The following is a 20,099-nucleotide window of genomic DNA, read 5'->3' as shown; positions in this document are numbered from 1 at the left end:
CCTCCCTTTCATTCTCCCTCCTTCACTCTGTCCTCACTGTTTCCCATCTTTTCCACACTGATTACCTACTTCCCCTCCAACAATCTCACACTGTTCCCCTTTCCTTTTCAGAGTAATGGCAAAAGATGCTTTTGAGCAAGCCCACACCAGTCCTACCTAGACGCAAAGGCTACTCTTTTACCTTGCGCTCAAACTCCTCCTGGCGTCGCAGGACATCCTGACAGTAGCTCTCAATGGTCCTGCGTCTGTGTTTCTCTTGCTCCCGGGCAGCTTGCTGTTTTTCCCTCCTCTCTTCAACCTAACAAATGAACACGTATTACAGGACTGTTGCTGACTAGCTCTGCAGTCTAAGGGAGTGATGGGAGACCAAGAGTACAGGGAAAGGGTGACAGAGGAAGGAAAGAGTGTGACATGGCAGAGATGGGAGGGGCAGGGGTACAGGAAGAAGGCAGATATGACTGTAGGAGATAAGGGGTTTGAGAGAAATAAAAAGACAGATGAAGGAAGGGAAAGCATGATAGAGAAGAATAAAAAGGGGCCATGTGAAGCTGAGTGAGAATGTGTTCTAGGCAGAGGGAAGCATTTATGACCAGAGGGGACAGGAGGACAAGGTCCTGGGATGCTCCTATAGTTTAAAGAGCAGGAAGAGGAAGGAGCAGCAAAAGAGACTGAAAAAGAGGAAGGAGGACTGCCAGGAGCATGCAATCATAAGAAAATTGAAGTGAGAGTGTTACAAAGAAAGAGTTATTTCAGTGGAATGGTTGGAACATAAGCTGGACAGCAACAGAGTGGGAGGTGAGCAAATGGTAGCACTGAATCAAATATTAAAGTGACTGCCTTCCCTTCCACTTTCTACAAACTGTCTCAACAAGTCTAACAAGTCTGGCCTCTGCGCTTCCATTCACCACTTCTGTGGACCTGGCAGTCAAGCCAGGCCCTCTCTCTCCCCCAAGGTAAAGAACTTACCCTCTTCTTCTTTAATTCAGCCTCCCGGTTGGTATGATCACTGGAGTGAACAAGCTGGAGAGAGGAGGCCACTTTGGAAACTGCTTTCTTCCTATTCTGCTTTATAGGCTGGTCACAACACAGGAGGAAAAAAATTAAACAGAGCTAATGAACCTGTGGAAATCAGCCCTCCCAGGGGTTTAAAGTGGCTCAAAAGTAAAAGAGGGGCCCTGTCCCCAGAGGTCTGCCTATGTGGCTGGAAAAAGACCCTTCTACCCCTAAGCAGGCAGGGACTGACTGAAGAACTGAGGGAGAGAACCTGAAAGGTTTCCCAAGAAAAGGCAAGGGAAATGCTAAATAGCTCCCCAAGTGTGGTCCTTGGACCAGCAGCAGCATCACCTGAGAACTTTAGTTAGAAATACAAATTATCAGATGCTACAACAGACCTACTAAATCAGAAACTCAGAGATGGAGCTTGTGTTTTAACCAGCCCTCAGGCTGGTTAAAGTCTGAGAATTTTAGCCACACTAAAATTTAACACCCACTGCTCTGGCCCAAGTCTTACTTACCCACAACTTTCCCAGCAGGACCCAGATATCCAGGAGCTAGGGCCAAATATTATGTTTCAGCTTCCCTCTCCTCTTCAGAGCAATAGGGACTTTGGAATCAGACAGACTCAACTCCGAGCTGTGCTACCTTAAACATTAGAACTTTCTCACTAAGGCTCGATTTCTTCATCTAAAACATGGGACAATGACAATCCCTACCAAGGTAACCAAGCACAAAGCAACATATGGCTTATGGTGGAAACTTCATTAAATGCTGTTAATTTTCTGCTGCAGCCTCCCAGAGAAGGAAGAAAAGCTGATTCCAATGTGGTACTATCTGGAGTCACCCAACATCTACTAGGTTTTGTGGGCCTCTTCTAGGGCAGGGAACCTGTTCCTGACCTTATCCCCAACAACAGGTATACCTTACCTGACAGTGGGGCCAACTTACCTTCCTGCAGCCTTTAAAACCTTTACCTGGCTTTTTATTTTCTACAAAAAAAAAAAAAAGCCATCATCCACCTACCCAACATATGCTGACACTTTATTCAAGACCAGCCCATACTGGGAACCTAAGGAAGCCCCAGACACCATGTCTGCCCAGACCCAGCAGAAGACAGACACAGAGATAGCAGCAACAGTGTCAGAGGAAGTACTGGATATAGTGTTTAGGGCATTATTTCAGTGCAAACGGAAACAATTCTTAAGGGAATCCTGTGAACAAAGTGAACCATATTTGCACTTGTACCTCCACTCTCTCCCCCAACTTTTGGCTGGGGTCAACTCAACAATTTCGGCACCAGGCTGAGGTAAGCGGCTGGCAGCATGGGAAGATGATCTGAGGAGTCACAGCCACCTAAGCCAAGGCAGATGCTCTTAGCAATGGGGAGAGAACTTCCCCTTCCTGCCAACCATGCTCAGGCCATTGCCTCCAAAGGGACTAGTCCTAGTCAGCTAAGCTGCAGCCTCCCTTGGATACAAGTGGAGAGCTCACCTTCTCCAATCACAACTTAACAAAACCCAGGAACTTAAGAGCCTTCTCCCCAATTCCATAATAACTATCATCCCCTTCTCAGCTGGCCTCTTGGGAAACAATGGCTTCTCTTAATTCTCACCACCTGCAAGGGGGCTAAGGGAATTCCTAGAGTTGGAAGTTCTAGAAGGTCAGGGTACACACAAAAAAATAATAGGAGCAGCTTGTGGTAACCAGACAGGGAACAGGCTCCCCAATCACATCACATGGTTCACACCAAAGCAGAATTAATGTACAAAACAGACTGTAAATACTACTATAAGCTCTTAAGGAGATTCAAGAAGATACTTCAAAGGAACAGTATGAGAAAAACATTTCCAAAACTTGATGTCGAATAAAAATTCAACAGATGTAGTAAAAAACAGAACAGACCACTAACAGCGAAATTAATAAGCTAGAAGAGCAAGGAAAAGAGCTTGCTTAAAATAGAACAAAAATCCAAAGAAAAGGAATTTATGGGTAAAAATAGAAAATGAAGAATGGACCCAGGGGAGCTAATATCTAAATAACAGGAGTTCCTGAAAAAGGTACAAATGGGTAAGCAATTGTTATTTTAAATAATAGATGGAAGTTCCCCACAAAAGACCCCAAAAAGCCAAAGCAATCCTGTGAAAGAACAAAGCTGGGGGGATTATACTCCCTGACTTCAAGCTCTACTACAAAGCCACAGTAATCAAAAGAATTTGGTACTGGCACAAGAACAGACCCATAAATCAATGAAACAAAATAGAGAGCCCAGATACAAACAAACACATACATACCAATTAATATGTAATAAAAGAGCCATGAATATACATTGGGAAAAAGACAACCTCTTCAACAACTGGTGCTGGGAAAACAGAACAGCTACATGTAAAAGAATGAAACTGGATTGTTGTCTAACTCCATACACAAAAGTAAACTCGAAATGGATCAAAGACCTGAATGTAAGTCATGAAACCATAAAACTCTTACAAGAAAACATAAGGTCAAAATCTCTTGAGTATAAACATGAGCAATTGTTTCCTGGACACATTATCCTTCAGCAAGGGAAACCTGAAAAGGTAAAATATGAGCAAAAAATAAAAAATGAGCAAGTGGAACTACATCAAACGTCTGCACAGCAAAGGACACCATCAGCAGAACCAAAAAGCATCCTACAGTATGGGAGAATATATTCATAAATGACTCATCTGATAAGGGGTTAACATCCAAAACAGAGAAAGAACTCATGTGCCTCAACATCCAAAAAGCAAACAACGCTATTAAAAAATGGGCAGAGGATATGAACAGACAGTTCTCCAAAGAAGAAATTCAGATGGCCAAAAGGCACATGAAAAGATGCTCCACATTGCTAATTATCAGGGAAATGAAAATTAAAACCACAATGAGATATCACCTCACACCAGTTAGGATGCAGCACTGAAAAGACTAAGAACAACAAACGCTGGTGAGGATGCAGAGAAAGGGGAACCCTCCTACACTGCTGGTGGGAATGTAAACTAGTTCAACCATTATGGAAAGCAATATGGAGGTTCCTCAAAAAACTAAAAATAAAAATACCATTTGACCCAGGAATTCCATTCTTAGGAATTTACCCAAAGAATACAAGTTCTCAGATTCAAAGAGACGCATGCACCCATTTATCGCAGCAGTATTTACAATAGCCAGGATATGGAAGCAACCTAAGTGTCCATCAGTAGATGAATGGATAAATAAGAGGTGGTACATATACACAATGGAACACTATACAGCCATAAGAAAGAAACAAATCCTACCATTTGCAACAACATGGATGGAGCTGGAGAGTATTATGCTCATTGAAATAAGCCAGGCAGAGAAAGACAAGTACCAAATGATTTCCCTCATTTATGGAGTATATAATGAAGCAAAACTGAAGGAACAAAACAGCAGTAGACTCACAAACTCCAAGAAAGGACTAGTAGTTAGCAAGGGGGAGAGGTTGGGGTGGGTGGGGGGAAGGGGAAGGGGATAAAGGTGCACAATAATTAGCAATCACAATATAAATTGGTCTCCAGATGGTAGTACAGCACAGAGAATACAGTTAATGATTCTGTAACATCTTACTACATTGATAGATTGTAACAGCACTAGAGGGAGTGAGAATTTAATATGGGTAACTGCTGAACCACTGTGTTGTATATTTGAAACCAATATAAGATTGTATATCAAGAATACTTTTATTTAAAAAAGAGCCCACGAATCACATTTTTCTCCTCCCTCTTGGCTATAAGCATAATGGTGGGAGGAGGATCAAGTTAGCTCTACTAACTGAGACATTCTAGTTCCTGACACACAGTAAGTACCAAATAGCTATGCCCGGTCACACTATAGCTATGGTCACACACATAGCTATGCCATGGAAAGTCCTCCTTTCCATGGGCCTTGGGACACAAAGATGAACCAGATGTGGGTAAGAACTTAATAGTATAGTAGAAGAGGCAGACCCAATCATACAGTGACCATTGCCCCTGTTCCTGTAGGGGCACAGATGAGTGGAAACCAAGGGAGAAGGTTGCAGGGAGGGATTCCTAGAAGTGATACAGAAGTTGAAAACTGAAAAACAAGCAAGAGTTATCCAGTTGAAAAATGATGGGGAGGAATGGGAGAATCCTGAAGGCAGAAAGAAGAGCAACTTTTCCACATTGTCTGTTTCACAGTTAAAAATCCAAAGCTGAAAACAAGTCAATCATTTGATGACAGGAGAGTATACACATCCTCTAAGGGTCTAAATTCCAAAGAGAAATAAAGAGATTGAATCTTTTAAGATAATACTTACAATACTTACAGAGCACTTATTATGTGCCAGGCACTGTTCTAAGCATTTTACCTATTTAACTCATTAAATCCTCACAACACTATTAAGTAAATGCTATTATGCTACTAGATAGACACTACTATTACCCACCCAACCCTCCCAGCCCCTCCACCCTGGTTTTTAGATAAGGAGACTGAAGTAATATGCTCAAAGCCAAACAACTAGTAAGTGGGAGAGCTGAGATTCAAACTCAGTCTGGCTCCAGAGTCCATGCTCTTAAACACTGGTACAATTTATGGTATCAACTTAAAGGTACAACTTATAAAGAAAAATGTTAGGGCACATTAAGATTACAGGCAGTGTGATGTGGTTTTTACTGCTATTCACCTCCGATCAAGTCACTTAACCTTGCTGATCCTCAGTTTTCTCATCTGTAAAATGGTAATGAGGGATAAAGCAAGCATCACCTCACAAGAAGTTGGGAAGACAACAATGATACCCTATGTAAAGGACAGACTGAATGATCTGGCACATACTAGGCAATTTTTAAAAGTTGCTGTGAAATAGTATGAATATTAATTAAAGCTAAGAATTGGGAGGGAGTGGTAGAAAAAACTTACTGTGTCTAAGTTTCATCATGACAACTAGCTTGAAAGCAGGTAGGTTCAAATCTGAAGGTTTTCTTCCTGTCAGAATGGAAGAACCAATTTGAACACAGAGAAGGGAACCACAATACCACCAGCTCCCTTCTGAGAGCCCTAAAGGCAAAATAAATGTTAAAGAATTTAAGGAAGTCCTAACAATTAGAGGAACTAGGAGAAGGGACTATACTGGAACTGGGACCTGGTATGTCTGAGTCTACACAGGGAAGGCAGTGTCTCACTACCCAGAGGGAGGCGTTTAAACCTCCTTTCCATGGTGAGTGCCTCAATGTATCAGATAGGGTCCTTGGTCCTCAATCCTTAACTCCGTAGTGTCACATACCCTAGGGAAGGGACAAGCACTAAACCTCTCTATGCTGAGGGGAGGGGCATATACAAGGACTGTTTCTACATAGGGTAATAATAAGACCCCTTCTCCCAGGTAAGGGGTTCTGTGTCTCATCTACCCTGGAAATGTGTGGAAAGACAGATCTCAAGAGTCTACCCTGGGGAAAAGGGACCTCAGGACAGGGCTTTTTATCTGTGTGCTTATGTGGACTGTGAGGTCAGTGCAAAATCTTGGGGTTGGGGAGAGAACACACACCTGCATGTGTGGTTAGGGTCTGTTCCTTGGCAATTAGGGGAGTAGGAGCAAGATGCCTTGACACTCTACTCTGAAGTGCAGAGTAACTGGGGAAACCAGCACAGTGGCTATGTGCATCTCTGCTACCCGGGAGAGAAGCAGGAGTCTGTACATCTGTAAGTTGTGCACGGGTTGGGTCTCTTTACCCTGGGGAGGACTGTGGGGAGGGACTGATATGCCTGTCACCACAAGGTGACATTAGTGCTACACAAAGGAATTACGGTTTTGCATAATTGGCATCTGCAACTTGCCTGCAGTGGGCTATTCTAGATCCTCCCATGGGAGGTGGGATGGGGATGATCTGTTTATCTTTTACATGGGTTGAAGTCACCAGTGCGCTACCACTGAAGGGAATAAGACCTCTGGGGGCGGGGGGGGGGGGGGGGGGGGGGAGGGGGGGATGGAATGCAGCTATAAATTCAATGGATTAGCCCTTACATTTGGGGAAAGAAATCAGAGCTCCTCTCCCTTGGGTAAGGGGGGAAGCCCATATGCCATTACTGTGGGGTGATCATTGATGTCACTGCTTCTCAACACTGCAGAGAGGGGGCAGGGAAAGGATGACCTGTGTCTACCTCAAAAGGAGAACAAATCTGAGGCCCTCTACTCCAGGTGCCCCTCTATCCAGGACCCCACGAGGGCCAAATCTGATGGTCTCTTCATGGGTTAAGGTCTGTTCCTGTTTGCTGCGGGGCATTTTGGGGGTCAGGCCTTTACAAATTCGGTAATCCAGAGCCTCCTATGGGGTGGGGGAGGGCAAGGTCTGATTTCCCACAATAGGGACTCACTGTAGGCTATGAGGAGGGGAAAATCGTGGTTCTCCTGGGGCTGAGGTTAGTGCCTCACCACTTAGAGGAGGGGTGATCTAACGTCTCTGCAGGAGCGAGAGTGGGGCTTCCTTCGATTACTTACTGTGGAGAGGCTGGGAGGTCTCTCGGTCTTGACACGAAGGGAAGGAGGTTCTCTCCCTCTGTATAATAATCGTTTCTGAGTTCCTCTGTACTGGTAGTAGGGTGAGGGGGGGCGGGGGTGGGGTGGGAATACATCAAAGCGTCCGCCCTCAGCAGAGGTCCGCGCCTCTCAGCCTTGTGGGGATGGGGATATACGGGTGGGCTAGAAGCCAATTTTTACCGGGGGAGTGCGGAATGGAGCCAATCAGGAAGGTAGGATGGCACTCAATGCCTCTCCACACAAGTGGGGTCTGTAACTCTCTACACAATGTGTCCAGGGGTCTACACCTGCCTAAATGGAGTGTGGCCGTGCCACTCTACCCAGCAAGCTTTCATCTGAAAGCATGTCCACATGCGTAGCGATCCCGGCCCCTCATCTGGGCCCTTCTACCCTAAAAGGGAAGCGGCTCTCTATCCCTCTATTTCAGAGTGTTGGACAACTCGGGTTTTCACCTCAAACAGACGATCCTTACCGCGCAGCTGGCTGGGTGAACACGCTCACCAGTAGAAAACAGAAGAGCCGTCTCTTACCTCCACTTCCGGCGGGGATCTTAAAGGAGAGCACAGCTCAACAACACGGTTGGCCCAGAGGCTGCGCTGGCTCTGCCAGGCTGCGACTTCCAGATCCCAGCTTCCCGGCGCTGACTCAACCCACCGTGCGTCCCAGGGGCGGGGATTCGGATTGACTGCTAGTGTCCCCCTCCCCTACTGTGCGGCTGTGCTGACCCCGCCTCTCGGCTGCTCTGTAAGGTGAGGAAATAGCTAAGGGGAGGGTGGAGGAGAGCAGGGAAGCGGGGGGAGGGGTTTGGAGGGGGCGGGGAAGCGAGGGAGTGGAGGAAGGAGGGGAAGCTGGGGATCGGAGAGCAGCGGAACGACTGGTGTAACCAGGTAGCCTACTTGTAAACCAAGGTCTTGTCTGCGGGCCACTGCCTGACCCTAAATATGCGTGTTCCCAAATCTTATTGACCAGGCGCTCACTACGACCACATCAGATAAGGGGGAGCGGGGTCAGTGCCTTTGTGTATTATGGAAGATGGCGACGGTCAGGGTGTGAGAAAATGGCCGCCTGGGTCACATGTTTTGCCGAGCATTCCCCTCCTGAAGTGCCTTGGTTAGCTGTTTCGGACAACCTTCCCGGCTTGTAGAGCACCAGACAAACCCTGAGGCAGCCACTTACATCTCTTTCTGCAGAAGTTCAGATCCCTGGTCACCAAACAACTGGATGCTTACCCCTCCTGCCCTCCTCCTCCTCCTCCCTTCCGTCTTTCCCTCAAGCCCCAGAGAAGGTGTCTGCGGAAGGGAATCAATTTATGTCCCTGGAATGGGGAGCAAATAAGGGTTCCTGCAGAAATCATCCCAAGGAGCTCTTGACCAAGCTGGAGAATAAGGTCTCCACCTAAAAACAGTGAATACTAGTCTGAAAACGCCTTCTTCCTGATAATTTAATTTCAGCTCTTTCTCTTCCTCAAACCTAAACTTTGGGATAGGGCTGAGCCCCTCTACCCTGAGCGTATGCACCTCCACTTCAACAATATCTAGGCAGAAAATGACTCCCTCTGCCTACTCCTACCTATCAACATACCCAAGACTCACTGCCCCCTGCATCAATGGAAGGCTTCTAATCTCTCACCCTAGAGACACATAAAACTCCTCAGGACCCCAAACAGCCCTGGCCACCTTCACCCTTTCCCCTGCATTAGCAAATTCTTCCTGTTTCTTTAAGATCTAAAGAAATTTTTCTATGAACTTTCCCAGCTGAGTTAGAAACTCAGAATACCTTCTCGCACTTACACTTAATCGTTGATGTGACTCTGTCTCCAAAGGAGAGTAAACTCCTGTGAGCAGGGGCCACATATCTTTGTGCCCTCAAGATTCAGCAGAAGATTTCAGCAAGCAGCCTTCAGCAAATGTTTTTTAAACGGTGGGTTTACAGGCCTGTACCACAAATCAATGGGAAATGGACATTTTAGTAGACAGTATGGGAAATTTGGCTAGCCATAAGAAGAAAAATAAAACTGGATCCCTACTTATTTCCACATAAGAGGGTAGAGAATATCTTTGTGACCTACGACTCAGGAAGGACTTCTTAAAGTCCCAAATGCACAAACTATAAAGGAAAAACTTGTAATGAAATCTTTGATAGGAATGAATATTGGTATTACTACTTTGGAAGACAATTAGGAAGTATCCAGAATAGTTGAAGATGGTCCTGGAACCCAGCAATTCTACATGTATATATCCCCTAGACTTTAAATCCTAGAGAAGTTCTTATACATATGCACAAGAAGGCATGTGCAAAAATGTTCATTGCAGAACTGTCGGCAACAGAAAAAATAAGAACAATCTTAAGTTCACCAACAGGAGAATAAATAAATAATGGTACAATACAAAAAATACAACAGTAAAAAGAAAAGAACCAGAGTTGCATGTATCAACCCAAATAAATTTCAAAAACACAATTCTGAGGTAAAATACAAGTTGTAGAAGGACACATGAAGTATGAGACACATACAGCTTTTTTTTTAATCTAGGGGAAAATGCACTCTGCTATTTGAGATTATATAGTTAAATGAACTAGTTTTAAAACAAGGGAATTAAATACCAAATGCAGAATGGTGATTACTTCTAAGGAAGGAAACAAAAGAACACAATCAGAGAGATACACAGGACTTCAACTGTTTAATATTAATTTTATCTAGGTAGTAGGTACATGGGTGTTTGTTATATTGTTCTCTTAACTTATTTATAAGCCTGAAATATTTCATGACTTTTTTTAGAGAGACTACAAGGTCTACAACAAAATTCATGATGGTTAAATCTAGACAGTGGTTAGACTTTGGCCAGCATCAGAATCATCGGGAGGGCTTGTTAAAACACCGATTGCTGAGCCCATGCCTAGAGTAGTGTTTCAGTTAAGTCTGGTGTAAAGCCCAGGACTTTGTATTTCTAACAAGTTCCCAAGTAGTTGTGGTGGTGATGGTGATGAGGAAGCTGTTCCTGTTGCTGTTAATCCAGGTATCACATTTTGAGAACTGCTGACAGAGAATGAGATTATCAGTGAAATTTGTTTTCTTCATTGTGCTTTTCTGTTTTCCACACAATCAATGAATATGTATTACTTTAGAGAGAGGTTGTTGTTTCTTAAATTCCCTTTAATCTCTACTTCCCTCTCATTTTCCTCCTGTAGGCAACCATACTAAGGTGTTTTATGTATCTTCTGTTTATATATGTTCTTGCAAAACATGTATTCCCCCAAATTCTTAGTTTTCAGTTTTTCAAAATTCAGAACAATTGAATGATACAATGAAAGCCCATATATCCTTAGTATTTTGCCGAATCTGCACTACTTCTCTTTATACATGTATGTATACATTTTCTTTTTTGATGAAACATTTGGAAGTTGCAGACAGTACACTTTGTCCCTAAATATTTCAGCATATATCTACTGGAATAAGGATGTCCTTCTGCAAAACTAAAATATATTATCATACCTAAGAAAATTTAACAATAATTAAATAATGTCATCAAAGATACCCTACGTTCAAATTTTCCAGTTGTACCCAAAATGTTTCCAGACCTGCTCTTATTTTTTAATCTCAGGATTTAATCAAAGTTTATACATTACATTTGGTTGTTATAGCCCTTCAACCTCTTTTAATCTAGAACAGTATCCTACATTTTTTGTGTGTTTCATAGTACACTGATTTTTTTTACCTCATCTCTGATTTTGTTTATTGAAGTATAGTTGATACACTGGTATTTTCGAAGAGGCCAGGCCAGTTTCTTAGAATGTCTCACATTTTGAATTCATCTGCTCTTTCCACATGATTAGATTCAGATTAAATATTTTCAGCAATAACAGCACATAGGGGATATTGTTTACTTCGTATTATATCTCCTCAGGAGGCATGTAACATCATGTTGTCCCACTATGGAGGATGCTTTGTGTGTGTGCATTTTTATTTCATGTAAGTGAAATCTCATTCTATGTATTTTTTTTCATTCAGCCTGTTTTTAAAATCTATCCATATTGCTGGGTATACATCTAAACCATTGCTTCTAACTGCTCATGCTAACCACAGTGTACCTTCACTACATTTTCCCTGAATATTCCCCCAATGATTGACAGCAAGATTACCTCCAGCTCCACAATACCACAAATAATACAGTGATGAACATCCTTGTGCATGTCCTTTTATTGGTCTGTATGAGAATATCTTTTGGAATATATACCTAGGAGCAGAATGATTACATCATAAAGTATGTATGAGTATACTTATTTTGACTAAGAACATCAATACTAGTAGATGGTTTTCTGGGACAGCTACACCAGTCCACAGTTTTACCATTAATGTACAAGAATTCCTGTATCCTTACATCCTCACTAATGCTTAACATTTGCCAGCTTTATAGTTTTTGCCACTCTAATGGATGTAATGTCTTATTTTGTTTTAGTTTGCATTGCTCTGATTGCTAACAAATCTGTGAGCATCTCTTCATATGTGTGTTAAATGCATCTTCTGAAAATCAACTACTTGTACAGTTGGCCCATTTTTTCTATTGGTGTTCCTATCTTTCCTGTTGATTTGCTAGAGTTCCTTAGGTAGTCTAGCTATTAGTCTCGGGTCAGTTTCAGACATTACAAATATTCTCTCCCTTTTTAAACTTTGCCCCTGATAGCCTTCTTTGAATTGAAATTGTTCATTTTAATGTAATCAAATTCATCACATTTTTGCTTTATGGTCTTTGGTTTGGGGGTTTTATTTTACGAAAAAGTAGTTCCCTCCTCCTAGATGACAAGGATGTTCTCCTACTTTATTTTCTATTAACTTTATAGTTTTACTTTTCATCTTTAGGTTTTAATCCATCTAGTATCACTGTCATATGTGGTGATAGGTAGGGATGGAATTTTATTTTTTCCACATAGGGAGCCTCATTTCCCACCATCAAATATTAAACAATCCTTCGTTTTTCATTGATTTACCATGTCACCTTTGTCATATATTATGAAACACACACATGTCTGTTCCTGTTCTTACACTAATACCACCTTGTTTTTAATAGCATTAAATGTGTCTTAACATCTGATAAGGCAAATCCCTCCTTTCTAGTCTTCTTTTAGGGTTGTCTTAGCTATATCTCCACATAAATTTTAAAGAGAGTCTATCAAGCTCTTCAAAAATCCAACTAGAATTTTTATTAGGATTGCACTGAATTTACAGATTAAGTTGAGGGAGTTGACATCATCAAAATATTAACTCATCCCATTCAAGAGCATGGAATAAGTCCTCATGTGTTCAGTTCACCCTATATCTTTGTTCTTTATTTAGAATATAAAGTTTTCTCTTTAGAATTGTTGTTTTTACTAATTTAATTTCTAGTTACTTTATATTTTTGTTACTATTGTGAATATTTTATTTTTAATTCTTTTTGATGATGCACATTTTGAATATCAAAACTATGTAAAAATTATACTTTGAGAAGTGTGACTCACTCTTGTCCATTCCACCCAGTTGCCACCATATAACCCGCAACAGTTACCAGTTTTATTAGTTTATTTTGTATTCTTCCAGTGTTTCTTAATGCAGATACAAATATAAATGTAAATACTATTCCATCTCCCCTTTCTTACACAAAAGATGATATATATATATGTAATCTATATATACACATATATATGTGTGTGTGTATATATATATGTGTATATAGTTATATATGTTGCTTTTTTCACTTAATAATACATCCTGGAGGTCTTTCCATATCAGAGCAGAAGTTTCCAGTATATAGAAAGTCACTGTATGGAATCACATAGAGTACTTCCTCAAAGTATTACATTATGTAGATGTACAATAGTTTATTTAATGACTGCAGTCCTGTATTGAATGCTTAGGGTATTTTTAGTCCTTTGATACTAAAAACGATGCCATAATGAATAGAGATATCATACATATGCAGATATTTCTGTAGGATAATTTCTAAGAATTATATTTGTAACTTTGGTAGGTAGTGCCAAAATTTCCTTCTACGGGTGTACCATTTTGCACTTAACCGCCATGTGTGATTTTATCTATTTTAGCACAGTCTCTCTCACAAAGACTTCTGAATGTTTGACAATGTGATAGGTGAGAAATGGTATCTCGTTGTAGTTTTACTTAACATTTCTTTAGTTATGAGCCAGGTTGATCATCTTTTCATATATTTAAGGGTCAATTTTATGCCTTTCTCTATGAATTGTCTATTTATATCATCTATATTTCTGTTGGGTTGATGGCTTTTGATTTCCAGAACCTTGTTCTATAATTAGATTAGATCTTCGTGAATGATATCAATTGTCAGTATTTTTCTCACTTTGTCATTCTTTTGATTTTGCTAATGGATTTTTCCCCAAAATTCCAAACTTTATTTTTATGTATACAAATTACCTATGTTTTCTTTTATGGATTGTAGATTTTGAGTCTTAATTTTGTGATAGATTACATTAATGACCCCAATTTTTCATATGTCTCTGTCTCCATACCCTTTGGTAATGCCCTCCCATATTGATTCTGAGTTTGGCCATATAAGTTGCTTTAATCAATAGGACAGTAACAAACTTGATATAAGCAGAGACTTCAAAAAGGCTCTTGAATATTTTGCTTCCTCTCTTGGCCCCCTGCCACTGCTACAAGAACATACCCAGGCTAGCCTGCAGGAAGGATGAGAGAGACACATAGAAATGACCCTGGTCCTCCCAACCAGATAGTCCTGTAGGAAGCCAACCTCCAAGCCACCAACTTAGTGCAGACACATGAGCTTGCCCAGCTGAGATCAACTGAGCCTAATGCAGATCGTGGAACCTCCTAATTCCCCACAGACTCTTAAGTTTTGGTATATAAATACTCATTTTGGTTTTTTACAGAGCATTATTGTGGCAATAGTCCCCCATCATTGTTCTTCCTTTTCAGAGATATCCTACTGTGCTTACTTGTTATTTTTCCATTTGAACTTTAATTCAGCTTGTCTAGTTTCAGAAAAACAAAACAATGGGTATTTTTAATGTGCTTATACTAAATTTGTAAATTAACTTGACATCTTTATAATTTTGGGTCTCCCTATTTAGGAATATGGGATGCCTTTCCATTTGTTCCTTCAAAGCATTATAAATGTTTTCTCAAAAACATTGATCTTGGACTTCCCAGCCTCCAGAACTATGAGAGATTTCTGTTGTTTATAAGGCTCCCAGTCTATGGTATTCTGTTACAGCAGCCCCAACAGACTAAGACAGTGTTTATCTTTTTGATTGCTTTATTAAATGGAGACTTCTCTGCCATATATCTTCTAACTGAATGATTTCTACATGCAGTTGACCTTAGAACAATATGGGAGCTAGGGGCGCCTTCTGCCATGTGCTGTCAAAAATCCATGTATAAGTTTTGACTTCCCAAAACTTTTACTAATAGCCTACTTTGACTGGAAGCTTTAACAGTAACATAAACAGTCGATTAACATATATTTTGTATGTTATTTTCATTGTGAATTGTGGCCTTTTTTGTCTCAATTTTTTTGTAGCAAGCTTTTTTTGGAATAATTTTAGATGTACAGGACAGTTGCAAAGATAGTGCAGTTTCCATATACCCTTCACCTAGTTGCCCCTCATGTGAATATCTTATATTACTACATTTGTCAAAACTAAGATTAGCATTGGTACATTGCTATTAACTAAACTGTAGACTTTATTCAGATGTCTCCGATTTTTCCACTAATATCCTTTTTCTATTCCAGGCCCCAATCCAGGATCCCACATTGCATTTAGTCATCATATCTCCTCCAACCTATGACAGTTACTCAGAGTTTTCTTGTTTTTCATGACCTTGACAGCTAATTAATACCTTTTGTTCTGAGTTCCTAACTTGTCTGGTAATTAAGATTGTAATCCCTGCTTTCTTTATTTGCATTTAACTGCTATATCTTTGCCCTTTCTTGTATTTTTAACCTTTCTGAATCAATTTGTTTTAATTGACTCTCTTGAATATAGCAGTTAGGTTTTGCTCAGTGATCCAATGGAAAATGTTTTTCTTTAAACAGGTGAGCTAAAACCGTTTACATTTATTAATTGAAAAGATGTTTTGTGTTAATATTGTAATTTTAATTTTGTTTCTTTTTTAGCTATAGGTTTATATATTAAAGCATTTTACTGTGTAGTCTATTTTGTTTGATCTTTTTATAGTTATCCTGACATTCAGAAAAGTTTATATTTTGGTCTAGTGATTATTGTTAGGTATCTTGCTTTTTATTACTTTTTCCTAGTTGTTTATTACTAATGTAATGAAATACTATTGATTTTTATAAGTTGATTTTGTACCTGGCAACCTTGTAAGCTCTTTAATTCTAGTAGCATGTCTGTTGAATCTGTTAGTTTTATCTCTCCTCTTCCAATCCTTAACACCTCTCATTTCTTTTTCTCCTTTTGTAGTGTTAAACAGTTAAACAGTAGTTGGTGAGAGTATCTAGTCTTATCCTCAGTCTTCAAGGAAATGTATCTTAAGTTTCTCTATTTAGTATAAAATATGCTGTGAAGTTCTGATATATACCTTCACCAAGTTAAGAAATTTGTCTTCTATTCCTAGTTTGCTTAAAGTTTTCATCATAAGTAGGTATGTAACATACTTTTTCCATATTAACTGAGATAATCATATGATTACTCTCCTTTAGTCTATTAATGTGGCAAATTACATTGATAGATTTTCTGAGGTTGAACGAACTCTCGTTGCATTCTTGGAATCAATTCCATTTGATTTCGATGTTTTTTTAATCATACAATTGGATTCATTTAGCTAATATTTTATTTAAGATGTTTACATCTATAGTTGTAAGGAAAATGAGCCTATAATTTTCTTTTATTGTTCTTATCTGGTTTTAGCATCAAGATTTCAAGATTGTACTAAACTGACCATATGAGCTGGGTAGCTTTCTCTCCTTTTCTATTTCTGCAATAATTTGTATAAGAAAAGAAGTACATTCCTTTATATACCTATAAACCCATCTGGGCCTGAATCTGGGGAGAAGGGAGGTCCTTGCCTGCTATTTCAGTTTCATTAATACTTAGTGGTCTATTCAAGTTCTCTACTTCTTCCTATACCATTTTTGTCATTTTATAAGTTTTCTAGGAAAAATTTTACCTAGATTTTCCAAGTATTTCTGTCTAGTTCCTAACAGTCATATTTCTGGCTTAAGTACCTGGTGGTGCCTTCAGGGGGTTGGGGGGAGCTAGAGGAGCAGCCTGTATGTCATTTGGGGGCCAGAGGGCATTTGGCTACCTTTGTACTTCCGGCAAAGCAATGGCTCTGTGTGATTTGCTGTTCCTTTGGATATTTGTGATTGTATAAAAATGTGCACACTTCTATAAATGTGTGTTTATACATGTTGCTGTGATGTGTTTCTGTTTACATGAAAATATCAGACCAAAACAAGACAATTTTTCAAAGGGAAATTAGCCAGGTGATTCTCTGTGGAGCTATTTTTCTGTATCTCTTTGCATGGGTCCCTGAGCTATGAGGGGGTAATTCCATGGGTCTCTCAATATCCCTGTGTACATCTGCATATCTGGCAATGTGTGATTCATCTATGTGCTTTTCGGTGTCTCAGAGTGTCTGCAATGGTGAGGGTTTGTGATTCTATGTGTATCTTTATGTCTCTGCATGTGTCTGTGTCTCTAAGGGTGGGGAGATTCTGTATGCATTTCTGTGTTCACTGTAGAAATATGTGCATGGAGTGCACATGCTACGTGGCAAGTTCAGACTCTCCAAGTCTGGAAGAAACATTACAACAGGAAATGCTCTGGATTCCAGCTTCCGGATGGAATTTCACTCAGAAAAATACCCCTCCCTGGTCCTCCCAGTAACTGCAGCATTCTTTGTCATTCTTCAAGAGGCTGGTTTGAGGGGGTTTATGCTAACCTTGACCTCAGAGACCATGACTTTCAGGAGGATTTGGCAGAGCCATGAAATTCCACACCCTGCCACTTGCCTCTTACCAGGCCAAGCCTACTTCTTCCTCCTAAACACTTTTCTTAGCTCCATATCATCTACCAGACCAATTCCAATCTAAATTGTCCAGAGAGGCCAGAGGAAGGCACAGGGAGATGAGGACAAAGAAACAGAATAAGATTTTCTTAAGGAAATAGATAAATAAAGATAGATATGGGAACAGAGGAACAGACAGAGAAATGAGAACAGGAAATAAAGAGAAAGAGAGACCAAGAAATAGGGCCTGAAAAGTGGGAGCAGATAGTCAGAAATGGGGATAAAGAAACAAAGGATGGGGACAGAGAGATGGAATAGGCAGGGTAAAGAAGAAGAAACAACAGAAATGAGGCAGGACTGTAGGGAGAGAGAGAGATGGGGACAGAGAGTGATTGGGGTCAGAGACAGCTACATAAAAGATGGGGACAGAGAGAGGCACAGATGTTAACAGTGAAACATATAGGGAGGGAGGGACTGGAATTAGGAAGACAAAAGGAGGGAGTGACTGGGATTAGGTAGACAAAGGTAGAAATGGTGATGAGGAGAAAGAGGTTGATAATATAGAGGCTAACATTTTTGAGTGTTATGTCTGAGGCATGGTTCTATAGGCTGTACATATGTTAGCTCATTTAATACTCATGGTAACACTGTGAAGCAAGTACTGCTGCCAGCCCTATTTTATAGATGAGAACACTGTGGCATGGCAAGTCAGTGGCACTATGGGATTGGAATACAAACAATCTAGCACCAGGGACCATACTCTTCACTACTATGTCAGTGACAGAGATTGAGACAGGGAGCTGGGAGTAAGAGAGCAAACAGATGAGACACACATAGGAACAGAGAGATGGAGACAAGAGACAGGCACACGAGGAGAGCCACCCAACAACAAAGATGGTAACAGAGATAGAAAAGGGGTGATAAGAGAGATGAGGAGCAAATCAAATAGGGAAACAAAGGCAAGAAGACCAACAGGGTTGTGTGTGTGTGTGTGTGTGTGTGTGTGTGTGTGTGTGAGACAGAAACAGAGACAAAGAATGTAAATGTTGGGGGTGGGAGATGAAGACAGGGATTGGAACACAAGGTTGAGAATAGAGGAAAATAGGTGGGGAAGAGAGACATGAATGCAGCAACACAAATAGAAAGATGAGGACCAGGGGGCAGAGATAATTAAGTAGGGACAGAGTAATGGAGACAGAAGGGCAGACAGAAAAGAGGCCAAGGAGTCAAAGGAAATGGAAAGAGAAACAGAAAAGAAGAAATTCTGGAATTCACAGACATTCAGAAGCACATTGTAGAGCAATGTAATGTTATATATGTGAGGATGGAGACACTAAGCAAAATGAGAACCACAAGTTAGATGAAGACAGGATGGAGATGAGGTGACCCCCAACATAGGCAATATAGACAGAGAACAAGGGCAAGAGGGGGAGAGAGATTGAGAAAGAATAGGAGAGACTGGAATAACAAACCACCAGAGAGATGTAAACAGAAAGACAAGAGAAAGCAAAGTAGGGGGGAGGGTGCCTGAGGTAATGATAGTGATAGTGAACTATAGGGAAGAGAGAGTAAAAAATAAAGGAGAAATGGAGACAAAAGGTGAAGTCATTTTGATCCAACAGCCATTCACAAGTCTCTCAGATAGATCAGGGCTGGTAATGGACTGTGAATGCAGGAAGGCAGGGCCCTGGCCTTTGGTGTTCACTACTGTATCCTACACCCACAATATAGTCCCAATCATGTGGCAGGTTACTGTTTATTAAGCATTAGGTACTGGGGACTATGCATGTGTTGCATGGATTATGTTATCGAATCTTCACAACTCTGATTATAGTAGGAATTATTATTATCATCTCCAGTTTAAAGATGGGGAAACTGAGACTCAGAGTGATGAGTAACTTGTCCAAGGCTACACAGAGGAGCTAAGAGTGAAGCCCCAGCTTGGACCAATGGTGAGTGTATTATGAACCAAGAATTACAATAAATCCTGTCCGTCTGTGCAGTTGAGGTGCAAAAACACAAATTCCAGTCTGTGTGACTCCAAGGCATACATGTTCAACCACCAAGCCATGCTGCTCCAGTGTAGACTTGCTGACAGACTGGTGGAGGAGTACTTGGCCAAGGTAAGTGTGTCCTGATTCCTTACCTTCTGGAGCTCCCAGTATCTAGTAAAGGAGGCTGACATGGCTGAGAAAGACTGGGAAAAGTCCTGTGGATGGCAGGAATTCTCTCCCTGTGGGAGAACCTAAGCCTGGGAAAATCAGAGAATGCTTCCAGAAGGAGGAGATATTCCAAAGAGACCAGAGGCAGACTTACATCAACATCAGTGAAGCTTCAAGGTCCCTCATTTACAAATGTCCCTTTCAAGCCCCTGGTTAACAATAAGTAAAAAATCAGAGTACTGAAAATTTGTCACTCTACAAGAAAATTGAAATGCCTTTATGTCTTACAGGTCATATATGAAAGAAACTAAACAGAGGTCTCCTCAAATTTGGCCACAGTCCTAAAAATGTACATTATTGTAAAGCTGAAATGTTTCTAAACTATCAATAGTAAAAAAATAAATTTCCATCAACCATG

At 40.7% G+C, this 20,099-nt stretch overlaps 1 protein-coding gene and 1 long non-coding RNA gene across 9 annotated transcripts in view; one reads left to right on the top strand and one right to left on the bottom strand.

The window, feature by feature from the left end:
* The window catches only part of GNL3L (G protein nucleolar 3 like), a 26,813-nt gene extending 18,620 nt beyond the window's left edge, over positions 1–8,193 (bottom strand). For 2 of the 8 annotated variants that reach the window (XM_017654107.3, XM_017654102.3), the window contains exons 1-6: positions 8,050–8,189; positions 7,481–7,570; positions 5,905–5,970; positions 1,945–1,985; positions 967–1,074; positions 182–298 (exon numbers count right to left, since the gene is read on the bottom strand). In XM_017654107.3, the coding sequence (XP_017509596.2) occupies positions 182–298; positions 967–1,074; positions 1,945–1,985; positions 5,905–5,923 (285 nt within the window). In that variant the 5' untranslated portion in view covers positions 5,924–5,970; positions 7,481–7,570; positions 8,050–8,189. Of the gene's footprint in view, positions 1–181; positions 299–966; positions 1,075–1,944; positions 1,986–5,904; positions 5,971–7,480; positions 7,571–7,991 lie in introns of all 8 variants that reach the window. The other 6 variants (XM_017654104.3, XM_017654103.3, XM_017654105.3 and 3 more) reach the window with 6 other exon arrangements.
* On the top strand, positions 8,131–20,099 carry LOC140847466 (uncharacterized). The gene is made up of 3 exons (XR_012127494.1): positions 8,131–8,268; positions 19,379–19,471; positions 19,972–20,099. It is a non-coding gene; the product is annotated as an uncharacterized lncRNA (long non-coding RNA).

The sequence above is a fragment of the Manis javanica genome, chromosome X, assembly GCF_040802235.1.
Source record: "Manis javanica isolate MJ-LG chromosome X, MJ_LKY, whole genome shotgun sequence".
Taxonomy (NCBI): Eukaryota; Metazoa; Chordata; class Mammalia; order Pholidota; family Manidae; genus Manis; species Manis javanica.
This window is presented reverse-complemented; position numbering and strand designations above follow the sequence as displayed.